At 40.6% G+C, this 13,736-nt stretch overlaps 1 protein-coding gene across 1 annotated transcript; it reads right to left on the bottom strand.

Annotated features, from left to right (window-relative positions):
* Positions 1-1,867: 1,867 nt before the first annotated feature.
* On the bottom strand, positions 1,868-7,710 carry LOC113959085 (28S ribosomal protein S36, mitochondrial-like). The gene is made up of 4 exons (XM_027667854.1): positions 7,672-7,710; positions 6,774-6,837; positions 3,169-3,371; positions 1,868-1,902 (listed from the first exon to the last, which is right to left on the bottom strand). The coding sequence occupies exons 1-4, from the start codon at positions 7,708-7,710 to the stop codon at positions 1,885-1,887; spliced, it is 324 nt and encodes a 107-aa protein (XP_027523655.1). The 3' UTR covers positions 1,868-1,884.
* Positions 7,711-13,736: the final 6,026 nt, after the last annotated feature.

The following is a 13,736-nucleotide window of genomic DNA, read 5'->3' as shown; positions in this document are numbered from 1 at the left end:
TGCCTTTCCTCTAATAAAGGGGACATTTTTGCCAATCATATTGATTCGTGTGCAATTCTGTCCGAGCCTCTCCGCCGATAGTGGAAAGCTGCTGTGTGGAGTTCCACACGACAGGTCATAGAAACTGGTGAAGGAGAGGGCGAGTCAAGCCAGTTTGCAGAAGTGAGTCATCCAACTAGCCCTAAAGATTTCCGAACGAGAAAAGTGGTCTGTGCTATACCTCTGTACTGACTCCTGGATGGTAACTAATGCCCCGTGGGGGTGGTTACAGCAATGGAAGAAGTCCAATTGGTAACACAGGGGTAAACCCATCTGGGCTGCTGCATTGTGACAGGACATTGCTGCATGGGTGGAAAACATGACTCCGAAAGTGCGTCATGTCGATGCTCACATGCCCAAAGGTCGTGCCACTGAAGAACATCAGAACAATGAGCAGGGGGATAAGGCTGCCAGGATTGGAATAGCCCAGGTAGACTTGAACTGGGAGCAGAAAGGTGAGCTATTTATAGCCCGATGGGCCTATGAAACGTCAGGACATCTAGAAAAAGATGCGATGTACAGATGGGCTCGTGATTGAGGGGTGGACCTGACCATGGAGGCCATCACACAGGTTATTCATGAATGTGAAACATGTGTGGCAATTAAGCGAGCCATGTGAGTAAAATCTCCCTGGAATAGAGGGCGGTGGCTGGGTTTCCAATATGGTGAGACCTGGCAAATTGACTGCGTTGGACCACTGCCATGAACACGCCTGGGCAAGAGCTACATACTTACCATGGTGGAAGCAACGACTGGCTGGCTGGAAACATATCCTGTAAACCAGGTCACTGCTCGAAACACCATTTTAGGCCTTGAGAGGCACATTGTGTGGTGACATGGGACCCCAGAGAGAATTGAATCAGATAATGGGACTCAGTTTTTGAATAATCTCATAAGTTCTTGGGCAAAGAAACATGGCATCAAGTGGATCTATCATATCCCTTATCACCCACAAGCCTCTGGGAAGATTGAGAGGTATAATGGACTGTTGAAAACTATGTTAGGTAATGGGGCATGGAAGCATTGGGAGGCAAATTTAGCAGAAGCCACTTGGCTGGTCAACACTAGGGGATCTGCCAACCATCCTGGTCCTGCCCAAACAAAACCCCTACACATTGTGGGAGAGGATAAAATCCCAGTACTACACATGGGGAGGTGGTCGGGGAAGTCTGTGGGTTTCTCCTCTTAGAGTACTACACATCCCCTTGGCTGAAAGCAGCGTGACTGAGGCTAAGGGCGTTGGCTGTACCAGCCTGAGATGCACAGGCAGAGCCTGGCTCACTTCAGTCTGCCACATAAAAGGCTTTAGTTATGGACTACACATATTAAGGACTATGCAAATTGAGCCTAGAGATCGGGTATATTGTGGACTTCTAACTGTAATTAGACTCAAAGGGCTCTCTTCTGAAACAGTTAATAATTTGAATAATCCCTATTTTTATATTTATTTTTCCCAACCTCAGATCTGATATATATAGTTGTATAATTACTAAAAAAACCCCAGTCTTAATAATATTTGAGAATACTTCAGTGTCCCTTTTCTGACCATAAAATCAATCCTAATGAGACATCTGAATCTTTTGAAATAGAAAACAACTAATTTCTATAGGAGAGTTTGCAAATAGTTAATTAGAAAAATACTTTCATGGTGTGGACATCAAATGCTACTTAGATTTTTTGTTGATGGCTTTCTCAATCTCTAATATATAGTGTATCGTGTCAACCTTCTCACCCTTCATATGGGTTTTTATTAAAGCTATTAATATATAATCATAGTATTAAGGAAATGCCTTTATTGTGACTATAATACTTCATTCTTCAACAGTGGCAAATAATCTTCCATATTTATTCTGGACCTCCACACTGTAAAATAAAAGCATATGGTTAAATATATTCCACTAAAAGAATGGGAAATGGAGATCAAATCTTTTTCACTGTTCTAGATTAACAAATAGAGTTTTAGTTTTAATTTTTGATTTAGACATTGATTTTTAATTTGTATAGGAACATGCATGGAGTGTCAAAGTATCAGCATCTACCCATAACAACTCCATTCTTTTCAGGGGAGAATACAGAAAGATCAACATCTGCAACCTATAATTATAGCTGCTTCCAATTCTCCCACTCTGAAGAAACATGACTCTTACTCACTTTAGAAAGGTCTGATAAACACAGCAGTAGTAAACAGAAGTTTTAGAATTATTTTCACTGCCCAAATTCCAAAGTAAAAACAAAGCCAAGGTCAGCCATTGCAATCTTTATGAGAAATCAGAAAGGTACTCAATTCATTATTTTGCCAACAAAATTATTTTACAACTTACCTCACCATTAGAAAATTTATGCTAGAGGTTGAGTGTATTACTATGGAAAATAAATAGTTTTATTTCTAATTATAATACCCTACTGGTATACATGCAAGAAAACTGATTTTCTCTATTAATATAAGGACACCTACAGTGTGATCATAATTTAACAAAGCTATGTCTTTTTTCAAACTCACACCCATCTCTCCAGTTCTTCATATTTTGTGCATTCTCCTTTTTTAAGCATCAGTGTTTACAACTGAAAATTGTTACAGTGCAAAAGCAGGTTTTTCTTGCCTTTTATATACAGTGCTGTATTTGCAAATATTGCAGAAAATATTTATATCAAGTTTAATAAAATTATTCCATTACTAGAAATACAAGAGGTAACTTACTAATACATAACTTATAAAAACTAGTTTGAGGAATATTTTGGACTTCAGTCACCTGGTAATAGCCTTTGCTGGTCTAAGAACAGACTTGTGCTCCTGTCCAGCATATTCAAATTACACATTAAACAGATGTTACAAAACAGGTAGTGATTGTGATTAATATAGGCTATGACTATCACAAGCTGTCTGCATGTCTGTTTTAAGTCTGTATCTCTCTAATCAGTGATACTGCAAGCTAGTAATTAGTGAGAGTTGGGTACATTGTGTATTAAGATTTTGTAGTTTAGGTACTGTGCATCAAAGTGGTGAAAACTCCGAGTATACACTTGCCAAGAATTACATTGTAATACCATATTTTAAATTTGGAAGAAGGTGTAGAAATAAGAGAAATGCTAGGTAAATAAAGACAATACACACCAATAAATGAAACTTACTTGAATATATTCAATCTCTTCATCTGACATTAGTTTCCGTCTGTATTTCTGAGGTAAGGTTCTTGTTAATTCACAGGTGTCTGGTATACCTTGTACTCTATGAACAGGTGAAATATTTTGAAATGCTAGTGATCTGCCTCCTATAGACTCCTGTGCTTTTGAAGCATCAAGAGATGGCATACTTGTTTGTAGAGATTCCAGTACTGAAATCCAGATTGCAAAACCATTACAGAAATATAACAAGACTGTAAAATTAATTAGTCAGCAGCCAATAAAAGTTACCAGTTATTGACAATGTTCTTCATTATAACAAATACTTAAAAGAATTAAAAGATACTCTACTTCTCACAAGCTGTTTTTATTGTTGTTAAATATACCAAGAACACAGTGAAAAAATTCTGAAAGTAAAAGAAAGCATATTTGAGTGGCAGACGTACTGATGTGGAAACAGAAGATAAGTCAGCATAGATCCTAACAAAGGCTTTTTCACTGGGAAGCTGGACTTGCAGAAGCAGCATAAAGTATCAAATGTGTGCATGGAGGGGGTTATGTAAAAAGATAACTAAGATAAATAACTAACATCCACTAAGATTATGCTTTTTGTTAACTGCAACTGTAAAGACAAACAAGTGAAAAAGAGGTAGAGGCTTACAGAAAGATAAAGCTCACAACTATGACATACCACGACATGCAATACAATGCTGTACCCATTTTTAATATTACAAAATGACATCAACAAAGGAGGGTCCCAAACAGAGCAAGGAGGAAGAGAACCCATCAGAAGGAGCACAACCTGAACAGGGGGCATGCCATTAAGCTGAAATTTTAAAATTTAAGATAACGAGGCAAAGGGAACAGAAGATGAAAACAGAAGAAAACAACACACAGATGATAATAGTTTTGTCTAGTAATGACTACAAGGTATTTTTGCTTTAAGAAGTAACATACCTTATATATGAAAAAAAAGAAAGTTTCTCCAAATTTGTTTTATATACCACACAACTGTTTAGAGATTTGCCTAAGATCTTCTTCTATTGTATTTTTAAAAGTCTGAAGTGTATTTGGAATAGAAGCATTAGCCAATCAAAAACCCCAAGTCAAGACCTGACCTAATACTGCTGTTGCTTAAACTCAGATACAGTCCCTACGACAGTTTTCCCTTCCCTGTTTGAGACCATCATGTTGCAGTAGTAATATGATAATAGAATTTGGCTGACCTTTTAAGCACTCACATCCCTAAAAGTATAGTCTTGATCTGCAGAGCTCTGTTTAGCTATGTAGAAGCAAGAGTCTGGTATTGTGAAATATAGCCACAAAAATCTTGTGATGCGAAGATAAGCATGAGCTAACTAACATGTTTTTAAGCCTTTAAGAAAGTAATTTACTGGCATGAAAGGCAATTGGCTGAACTGGGCACAAGATACAAAATTCTGACTGAAAGTTATCGCAGAAAATAGTTCCTGAAGAATTCACAGGTAAGTCAGAAGTGGCATTGATGTGCACTGTAGATACTTTGCAATGTTAATGGATAAACTAAACTGAAAGCTAAATCCTAAATATAATGCTGTGGCAAATACATGGTATGGTATAATTTCTAAACAAGTGAGAATAACAACAGAGCTTTTAAAAACATCTACTACGTTAGTTTCAAATGCTGTATTCACTCAAAAGGAATATTAAAACAAAATACAGTTCATTAACTTTGATGTTCTAAACATAACAGTATTGAGGTTCCTATAAATATAAACCTATCTGTAGGTGTAAAAATTAATGTCAAAGATTGCAATGAAGTTAATTTTTTCTCAACATTAATTATTAGCACAAAGAAACACTTCCTAAAATGTACAGTGGAAGGGCTCTTAGCCATATGTCATGGTTTGAGATCCCCAAAAATCTAATTCCCTAGCTCCATTCCCCCTCCCACATCTCAACCCAGTGAGAGATGATTCTTTCCAGACAAAACACACCAGACTCAAAGTGGGGGGAAAGGGAATATATTACAATGACTATACAAATAAATACTACAATACATTATATACAACCTTAGCTATCTCTACCATGACATAAGCATTTACAATGGATCAGATCTCTTCTCCCCTCCAAATAAAAGTCCAGGAGGGAAGAAGGACAGATCCCTTCCACATTTAGGGCAGCAGCTCCTCTTCTGTCTTCCATGCAGCAGTTGCAACTGGATTGTTGTAGCTGGATCTCTTTTCAATACACACAAGGGGGTCTCCAAGCTCCTCGGCTCTCCTTCGACTCCAAGCGAAGGCCTCACCTGTGGACTGCGTAGCAGGGACAAAACTCGCTTCACCACAGGTGTATCACGAAATGCAGGGGCATCTTTGTGAAAGTCCCTTCCTCAGGGGATTCACCCCTGAGTCAGAACATCTTGGGCAGCTTTCAGTTGAAAGTCCTTGCCTCAAGAGTTCCACCAGAGCTCCTGTGCTCTGTCTCAACTGCCAACGTGGCAGCAGCAGCGGGGGGAGTAAGGTCACCCCCCTCTGCATTCCATCTGGCCGTCCCGGTCCAGCTCCGGGACGTCTTTGAGTTTCTTAGCTCCTCTCTCTCTGGTACTGCTGTACTCCAAGACTCCTCTCAAATAGGAGTCCATCTACTCCTCCTCTCTCTAGGAGGGGTCTCCAAGGGTTTTTGGGGGGTCTGGTTCAGTTCTTACCCCCAAAACTGTCTCTCAGCTGCTAGCTTTCTCTCGGCTTTCCTTCCAGGAGTTCTCTCCTGCTTGGCTGCAATGCCTCTGCTGCTTCGTCTTTTCTGGCTCTGTGCCACTGTTTCTCCGGTCAGTGCCGGTTGCCGCTACTCCTGCCGCTGCCCACGGTGGAGAGAAAACTCCCAGCCTTCATAGCTACAGACACATAGTCCAGCTTAACACTGTTTCTGAGTTTCTATGACCCCAGCCGGGGGCTGGGGGGCTGTGGCCCCCCAGAGGGGCTCTTGCCCCTTCAGCTCATGGCTTCAGAACATGGCTACTTCTTCTTCAACCCAAAACTACAACTCTTCCATTTGGTTGTGATATGTTTATATTTTGCAGAAGCACTCATTGGACAAAACTTCAAAACTTCTAGGGCCACCACCCCCTGGGGTTTTACCATTTTCAACTGCAGGGGAAAAACTTGATTCAAACCACTACACCATAAATCAGGGTTTTAAATACCACAGACATCACACACTCCAATTAGGAAAAGAAAGGATGAGGAAAATGCAACATCATTTTTTGCAAATATCACCAAATACCTAAGGCTGTTTCAAATTCACTTGGACAGTATCACTTTAGGCAAATATTAGTATTTTCAAAAATGTGACTTTTTATATAAGTAGAAAAACACTAGAAATCCTTGTGAATCTGCCTTGACCAAAAAATAAAGGCATGCGTGTCTTACGTATATTCCCACAGTATTATGTATATTTCCACAGTTGTATAGAGTCTGAAAAGGAAGCCTTCAAACTAAAACACTACGATTCAGAAACCCTGCTCAAAATCAGTTGAGTCACATCGTCGAAGCAGAAAAATTGTGTGCTGATTCTTATATAAAACAGTTTATGCAAAGAAATATGACATAAGTTGTATCTATAGATTAAATACTTACTTTTAGGTCTGGGACGACTTTTTCTGTCTGGGAACTTTATTAATGGAGTATGTGTCTTGACTACCTAGAACAAGACAATGTAGTAGGAGAAACAAGAGAGAATAAAATATATTTCTAGACAAACATTAACTTTACAATAATAAAATGGAATGTACAACATATTAAACAACCACTTCTATACTGCTGCTTTGTGCGTCAGCACTCTGATAAAATTACTACTTAAATTCTATTTTTACCCAAGGGGAAATTTCACCTTTAAAGGCACTCTCCCACCCTAGTGTTCAGAACAGGAATAAGCATTCTCTTCCTTTTCTCACAGCAATCAGTGTGTATGCAGAAATAGTTACCACAGCAGCAAAAATGGAATGATAAAGTTTTAGCACATGAAATTGCTAGCAGTGCTCTGCCTGTACATATTTGTTCAGCTGGCTGGCTGGGATTGACTAGTTCCATTAAAAAAAAAACAAACTATAAATTTTAAAGTCTGGTATTCAAAGCCACTGTGCTTATTTTTGAAATATGTCTTTTCAAAAAGACTCCATGTTTCACCTTCACCTTGAAGGGAAGAAGGATGACTTAGAAAGGAGATATTGGTTAGCACCCTCCCCTCTTGAAGAGCGACCCTAAAGGAGCTGCCTGCAGACTGCCCAATAACATCCTTGGGTACCAGGATAACCAGGCACCGGACTCAAATGACCGGTGCCACCGGGCCGACCCCGGTGCATGCTTCTTCCCCCGCGCCAAGGACACCAGCCTCTCTCCAGCGGCGCCTCTGGCCTCGGCCACCTCAGGCCCCGGAGGCCACACGCGAAGCGAGGCTTACCACCCGTGCCAGGCACCATGCTCCCTACCCCAGCCGCCCCAACCACCTCCCGGTCCGCAGGCCGAACACTGCTACCTGTACGACTCTAGTGGCGGCCACCATCTTACTGCCCATGGTGATGCCACGTCCCAGGGCCTGAGGAGCAGCACCAGGCCACGCCCACTATGAGCGGGGCCCGGAGAAGGGGCTGTTTGAGGCAGTGCCAAAATACAATTAAAACAAAATAAAGGGGCAACACATTAAATTTTTTTTATTATTATTTTTTATTTTTAAAAATCACTTCAAGTAGCTCTACGTTTTATTTGAATTCGTTCAAAACACAGCAGATCCACCTTTTAAAAGCTGACACTCACTTATAAAGAGTGCCAATGTTTTTATTTAACATATTACTGTGGTGGGTTGACCTTGACTAGACATCAGGTGTCCGCCAAGCTGCTCTATCCCTCCCCCTCCTCAGCAGAACAAGGGGGAGAAAAATATGATGAAAGGCTCATGGATCGAGATAAGGACAGGGAGATCACTCAGCAATTACCGTCACAGGCAAAACAGACTCCACTTGGGGAAATAATTATAATTAACTGACAATCAAAACAGAGTGGGGTAATGAGAAATAAAAACAAGTCTTAGGACACCTTCCTCACACCCCTTCCTTCTTCCCGGGCTCGGCTTCACTCCCGAATTCTCTACCTCCTCCCCTGAGCGGCGCAGGGGGACAGGGAATAAGGCTTGCGGTCGGTTCATCAAGTTATCTCTGCCGCTCCTTCCTCCTCATGCTCTCCCTGTCTGACCATTCAGGAGCCACTCTGGCAGTCACACTCCCACTACCAGAGACCTTAAATGCTGAGACTGAAGCCCCTTCGCAGCGGGCGGCTCCAGTGAGCTGAGGGGTGCCCCGCTTAACTCCCTACACACCCCACTCACACACAGTCAGACCAGGCTTCCTTACCGGCTAGAGCTCAGGTTTCCCATTGCAGAGTCTCAGACATCTGGATCCTTAAAGCAATTTATTCACGGCGCAGTAACACAGAAAAAGCTCGAACCAGTGCCTCCGAGGAGGGACCCCGTACAACCGAATCCCTGGGCTTTTACACCCTCACAGATTAAGCGCGCAAAAGTCTGAGGTCTTCCTGCTGAGTCCTCCGCTCCTGCTGCGTCTCTCAGCGTCCGGTCACCTGGCTGAGCAAAAGGGTCGGCGCCAGTTCACGGCCTCTTGTCTCGGGCTCCTGCCACCCAGAGTTCAATCTGCAGCTTGCAGAGCAGCTGCACACCGAGCTACCTGCACTAAATGTATTCCTCAACATTCCTCTAGTCCAACGTGGGGTCCCACCCATGGCAGACAGTCTTCCACAAACTTAACCAACACGGGTCCTTCCCACGGGGTGCAGACCTTCAGGAACAGACTGCTCCAACATGGGTTCCCCACAGGATCCCAAGTCCTGCCAGAAGACCTGCTCCAGCATGGGATCCTCTCCACAGGGCCATAGCTTCTTTCAGGCACATGCACCTGCTCCAGCATGGGGTCCTCCACAGGCTGCAGGTGGATATCTGCTCCTCTGTGGACCTCCATGGGCTGCAGGGGGACAGCCTGCCTCACTATGGTCTTCACCATGGGCTGCAGGGGAATCTCTGCTCCAGTGTCTGAAGCATCATCTCCTTCTTCACAGACCTTGGTGTCTGCAAAGTTGCTTCACATATTCTCATTTCTTTCTTCTGGCTGCTGTTGTGCAGCAGTTTTTCCCCTTCTTAAATATGTTCTCACAGAGGTGCTACCACTGTTGCTGATTGGGTCTGATGTCCAGGTGTTAGAAAGATAAATTAGTGTCAGTAGAATTGCCTTGTTAAGGTTTAGGGCTTGACATACTTCAATGATCTCAGACCTAGGGGGAGGTTGTCACATGATAAGAGGAGATTTTTCTCAAACCCCTTGTGTTTTATTTGTCTATCAGTGCCCCAGGAAAGCCGAGACCCTTGTGTCCAACCAGTCTGTCAGTGATCCATTATGAGGACCCTTCACTGAGCAGTCCACTGGATCAGAGGGTGGTTTGACTGACTTGTTCAGGGACACATGCCAACAGCAGAAGAGAGACCCCTTCCCAGGTCTCCACAGTCGAGTATGTTACCTGCTGTGGGTCCATGTTGGAACTGGCCAGCACTGGCTGTCAGAACTGGGGGAAGCTTCTGGCATCTTCTCAGAAAAGCCACCCCTGTAGCCATCCTGTGACCAAAACCTTGCCACACAAACCCAATACAATTACACACTATGATGTAGTTAATTTTCTTCAAACATGAAGGTAACTGTCAATGTAAAAATACATTTTAAATACTGCTTTGCTGCATAGTTAACAAGATGAAGTCACCTCTTCCACTTCACCAGTTTCTCTAGGATTTTTTGCCATGTGGGACAGCAGCTACAGGTTGCATCTACTCCTCGATGCTTTGCTTAACTAATCACCATATAGCACAGGCCAAAGTGATAGTTACAATTAAGAGTATAAACTTTTTGGTGGTTAAAATTATACATAATGCTTTAATTAAAAAAAAAAGGCAAAACTAAACACTGACTTTTTTTCCAGTTTGAGCTTTCTACAGGAGCAGAGTGGGGTCATGGATCCTGTCTGAGCTCTGCAGCATCCTCCCCAGGGATTGCTGGTGCGCAGAGAAGAGCTGTGCTGGGGTACTTCTCCCTCCCAGAAGCGAGAACAGAAATTATAGATCCTTGGTTTAAGAATCATAGAATGGTTTGGGATGAGAAGGGACCTTAAAGATCATCTATTTCCAACCTCCCTGCCATGGGCAGGGATGCCACTCACTAGTTCAGATTGCTCAAGGCCCCATCCAACCTGTCCTTGAACACTTCCAGAGACAGAACAGCTATGAAGTGGGTCTTCTGATAGTTTTATCAGCTACACTACCTGTGTAAGGATAAAATACCCTTTCCGTAAGATTTATGGCAAGGAGATTAGAGCTTGTTTTGCTTAAGAAAGCTTTCCTGCCTAAGAAGAAGCACTTTTCTCAAAGATAGTTTGGATGTTTTCTCCTCCTGCATTCCAGAGAGGCTTTCAGGCTCTCTCTCTGGTATGAGGAGAGATAAACCCTCATAGATATGTTGCAGGACTCCACATTTGGAGGACAACCAGGGGGAATTAGCAATAATAAAGCCTGAGGAAGAACAGAGGGGCATGTCTTTCTCAGGCCCAGTGTTAGAAACACAATTATGATTTTCTTCGTTAAGTCTAGTGTTCTTGGCTTTGAAATAAATTTTCCTGAAATCCTTCCACTACCTGGCATTTTGGGGGTTACATGCGTGTTATCTTACTTCACAACCTGTTTGAACATTTGATGTGTATCAGGAATTAAATTTCACTTCAAAGAGTTGCATGGTCACATTCTGAGTCTCTAGAGAGAAAAACTTCCAGAAAGGTTACATTTTCAAATTCTTTAAGTGTGTTTTCATGACATATTAATCTATATCAAGTTTAGTATATTGATTACATACAGTGTATAAAACACCATTTCTCCAGACTCACAGAAAAGACTGTAGAACAATTGCCCTTAAAGATAGATCTTCTGCCCAGTTCTCTGCTTCTTGCATCTCTTGTTCTAACGTGTTGGTCTCATTCAAACACAACAGCTCATTTTTACAGTACTTCATATTCTTTTCATAAGTTTTATAACTGTATTGAGAGTTTTGTAGTTGCTTCAGATGTTAATATTGCTACAAGAAGCACTTTAAAATAGGAACTGTATATTCAAATATAAAACAAAGTAAATTTAACTAACACAGTCTTTTCCTTTCAGTGTCGTTCAATTTCTATTCCATCTCACCTGCTTGCTGAAAGAAAAAAAGTATTTCCTGTATCCTTGTCTCCATTAAATATTGATAGATGCTAATTCGATCCACAAAAGCAGTAAAGGGAAGCTCTAGAAGCAGACTTTCTTACATATTCAGTTTAAGTAATCATTTCAATAATTTTAACATCAGTAGAAAACACATTCTTTGGGTCACATATTTAGGTTTAAATGACTTGCACATTCCTGTTACTTTCAAATTGCACCCCTGCTCCTATTGATGTTGGCAGATCTGCAAAACTGCAACAAAAGCTACAACTGACATTTACCTGCTGAGATTCAAGTATTGCAGTGCTGAGCATTGTTATGCATTTCATAGTTTCTAAGATCAGTCTAAGGAAGGAAACACAGTTGCATACCTTAAGACCATTAATACGTGTCAACAGCATAAATATTTTAAGCAAAGTAATTTGGATTAAACAAACAAACAAATAAAACCCATCCCCCCAAACCATTTTCCCTAAGACCAAAATAAAGCATGTCATGTTTTAACCCCAACTGGCAACTAAGCCCCACACAGTCACTCCCTCACTCCCCCTCTAGTGGGATGGGAGAGAGAATCAGAAGAGTAAAAGTGAAAAAAATTGTGGGTTAAAATAAAGACAGTTTAATAAATAAAACAAAAGCTGTGCATGCAAGCAAAGCAAAACAAGGAATTAATTCACCACTTCCCATGGGCAAGCAGATGTTCAGCAATTCCAGGAAAGCAAGGGTCCATCACATGTAACAATTACTTGGGAAGACAAATGCCATCATTCCAAATGTCCCCCCCTTCTTTCTTCTTCTTCGCCCAGCCTTATATGCTGAACCTGATATCGAGTGGAAGGGCAGGACAGATGCTCTTACATCAATATGATCAGGTAAAATGTCGTCTTTATTAGAAGAAAGACAGATTATATAGTGCTTATGACGCTTAGTTTCTTGTTCACACTACATTGGTTACATAAGGAAAACATGCTCTGCTGTCCACTGTTAATTGGACTACAACAGGTGGTCATAGGAGATGAGAAAACTTTATTCACCTGCCAAAACTCCTCCTTGGCATCTGGCATGAATCCACCTTTGTTCTAACTTCAGGTCCTGTAGCCATCTTAATGGCACAGTAATTTTTACTATCAGTGCTCAGCTATACCAAGGCAAAAATCTCAGAAATGCAATAGAAATTGTTCACACAATTTCTGCCTTACGACAAATCCCCCTTTCGATTTTTGAACAATTTATATTGCATTTCTGTATTACTCTTTATTGTACCAATAACATATCAATAACATGATTACATATTACAATAATAGTGCATTAACAAACTTCACAACTTATTAACTTCAAGGTTTGTGCTCTTAAATTTTCTTAAAAGTGCTTTTCTAAATATAGGATTTATTCTTGAAAATCTTTATTCAGTCTAAAACACTTGTGGATGGAACTCCATTCATTTTTGAGTTATGTGTCTTCTGTGTTTATTTAAAAATGTTTGTGTATTTGATGGACCAAAACACATCAATCATCATACATTCACACACACACATATACAAGCTCTCACAGTGGCCACTGTCAACATTCACACAAGCATACTTTTGAATTCCATATCACTGTGTTTTATGAGCTAAAAAATTATAATTCTTTAGTACCTTATAATGTTAAAGCTTCTTGACCAAATAGATAAACTTTCTTTTACTAATATATAGTGAATAATCTAAAGTTTACACAACACACTTTCTTAAATTCTAAACCTCTATAATATGTGCTTTAAAAATATCAAAAAATTGTGTTCATAATACCTAAAAATTGTGCTTTTGTAATACTGAAAAAACTGTGCTAAAAAAACTGTGCTCTCAATAAGACTAAATACTGTGCCCTTTTGATAATTCACTGTTACCTGCAACAGCAACAACATCAACCTTGTTTTGAAGAACCAGCTTCTTTCCAGGGTTTCATTTATGTGCAGATAACCAGAGAACACCTGTGCACAAAAATCTTAAAACATATAAAACACTTTTGCAAGTCAATAGAGGAAAACTGATATCTTTCTTTCCCCCTTTTTCTTTGTGCGAAAGTGTGTTAAAGAATTCTTAAATCACTGATTTCTTTACTAAATACTCTTGTGCTAATAATCCTAAACTTATAACAGCTTTATTCTGCAACAAACTCCACTATACTAATTCTATTAATTAATAATTCTGAAAAATTTCTAGGAATGTTGCTGATCTGTTCTAAACTCTAGCATTATTTTCTTCTTCATCACTATCAGAACTTGTGTCTGATTCTGAAGAGGTGTCAGTCTCCACAGACAAAAA

This window comes from Corapipo altera, unplaced genomic scaffold (genome assembly GCF_003945725.1).
Source record: "Corapipo altera isolate COAL_440 unplaced genomic scaffold, ASM394572v1 61085, whole genome shotgun sequence".
Taxonomy (NCBI): Eukaryota; Metazoa; Chordata; class Aves; order Passeriformes; family Pipridae; genus Corapipo; species Corapipo altera.
Note: the sequence above shows the minus strand (reverse complement) of the source record. Positions and strands in the feature narration are given on the sequence as shown.

Coding starts and splice junctions, on each gene's coding strand:
- LOC113959085 (XM_027667854.1), bottom strand. CDS start 7,710: ATGGGCAGTAAGATGGTGGCCGCCACTAGAGTCGTACAG. Junction 6,838..7,671: donor CCGCCACTAGAGTCGTACAG/GTAGCAGTGTTC, acceptor GTCTTGTTCTAG/GTAGTCAAGACACATACTCC. Junction 3,372..6,773: donor AAGTCGTCCCAGACCTAAAA/GTAAGTATTTAA, acceptor TCTGGATTTCAG/TACTGGAATCTCTACAAACA.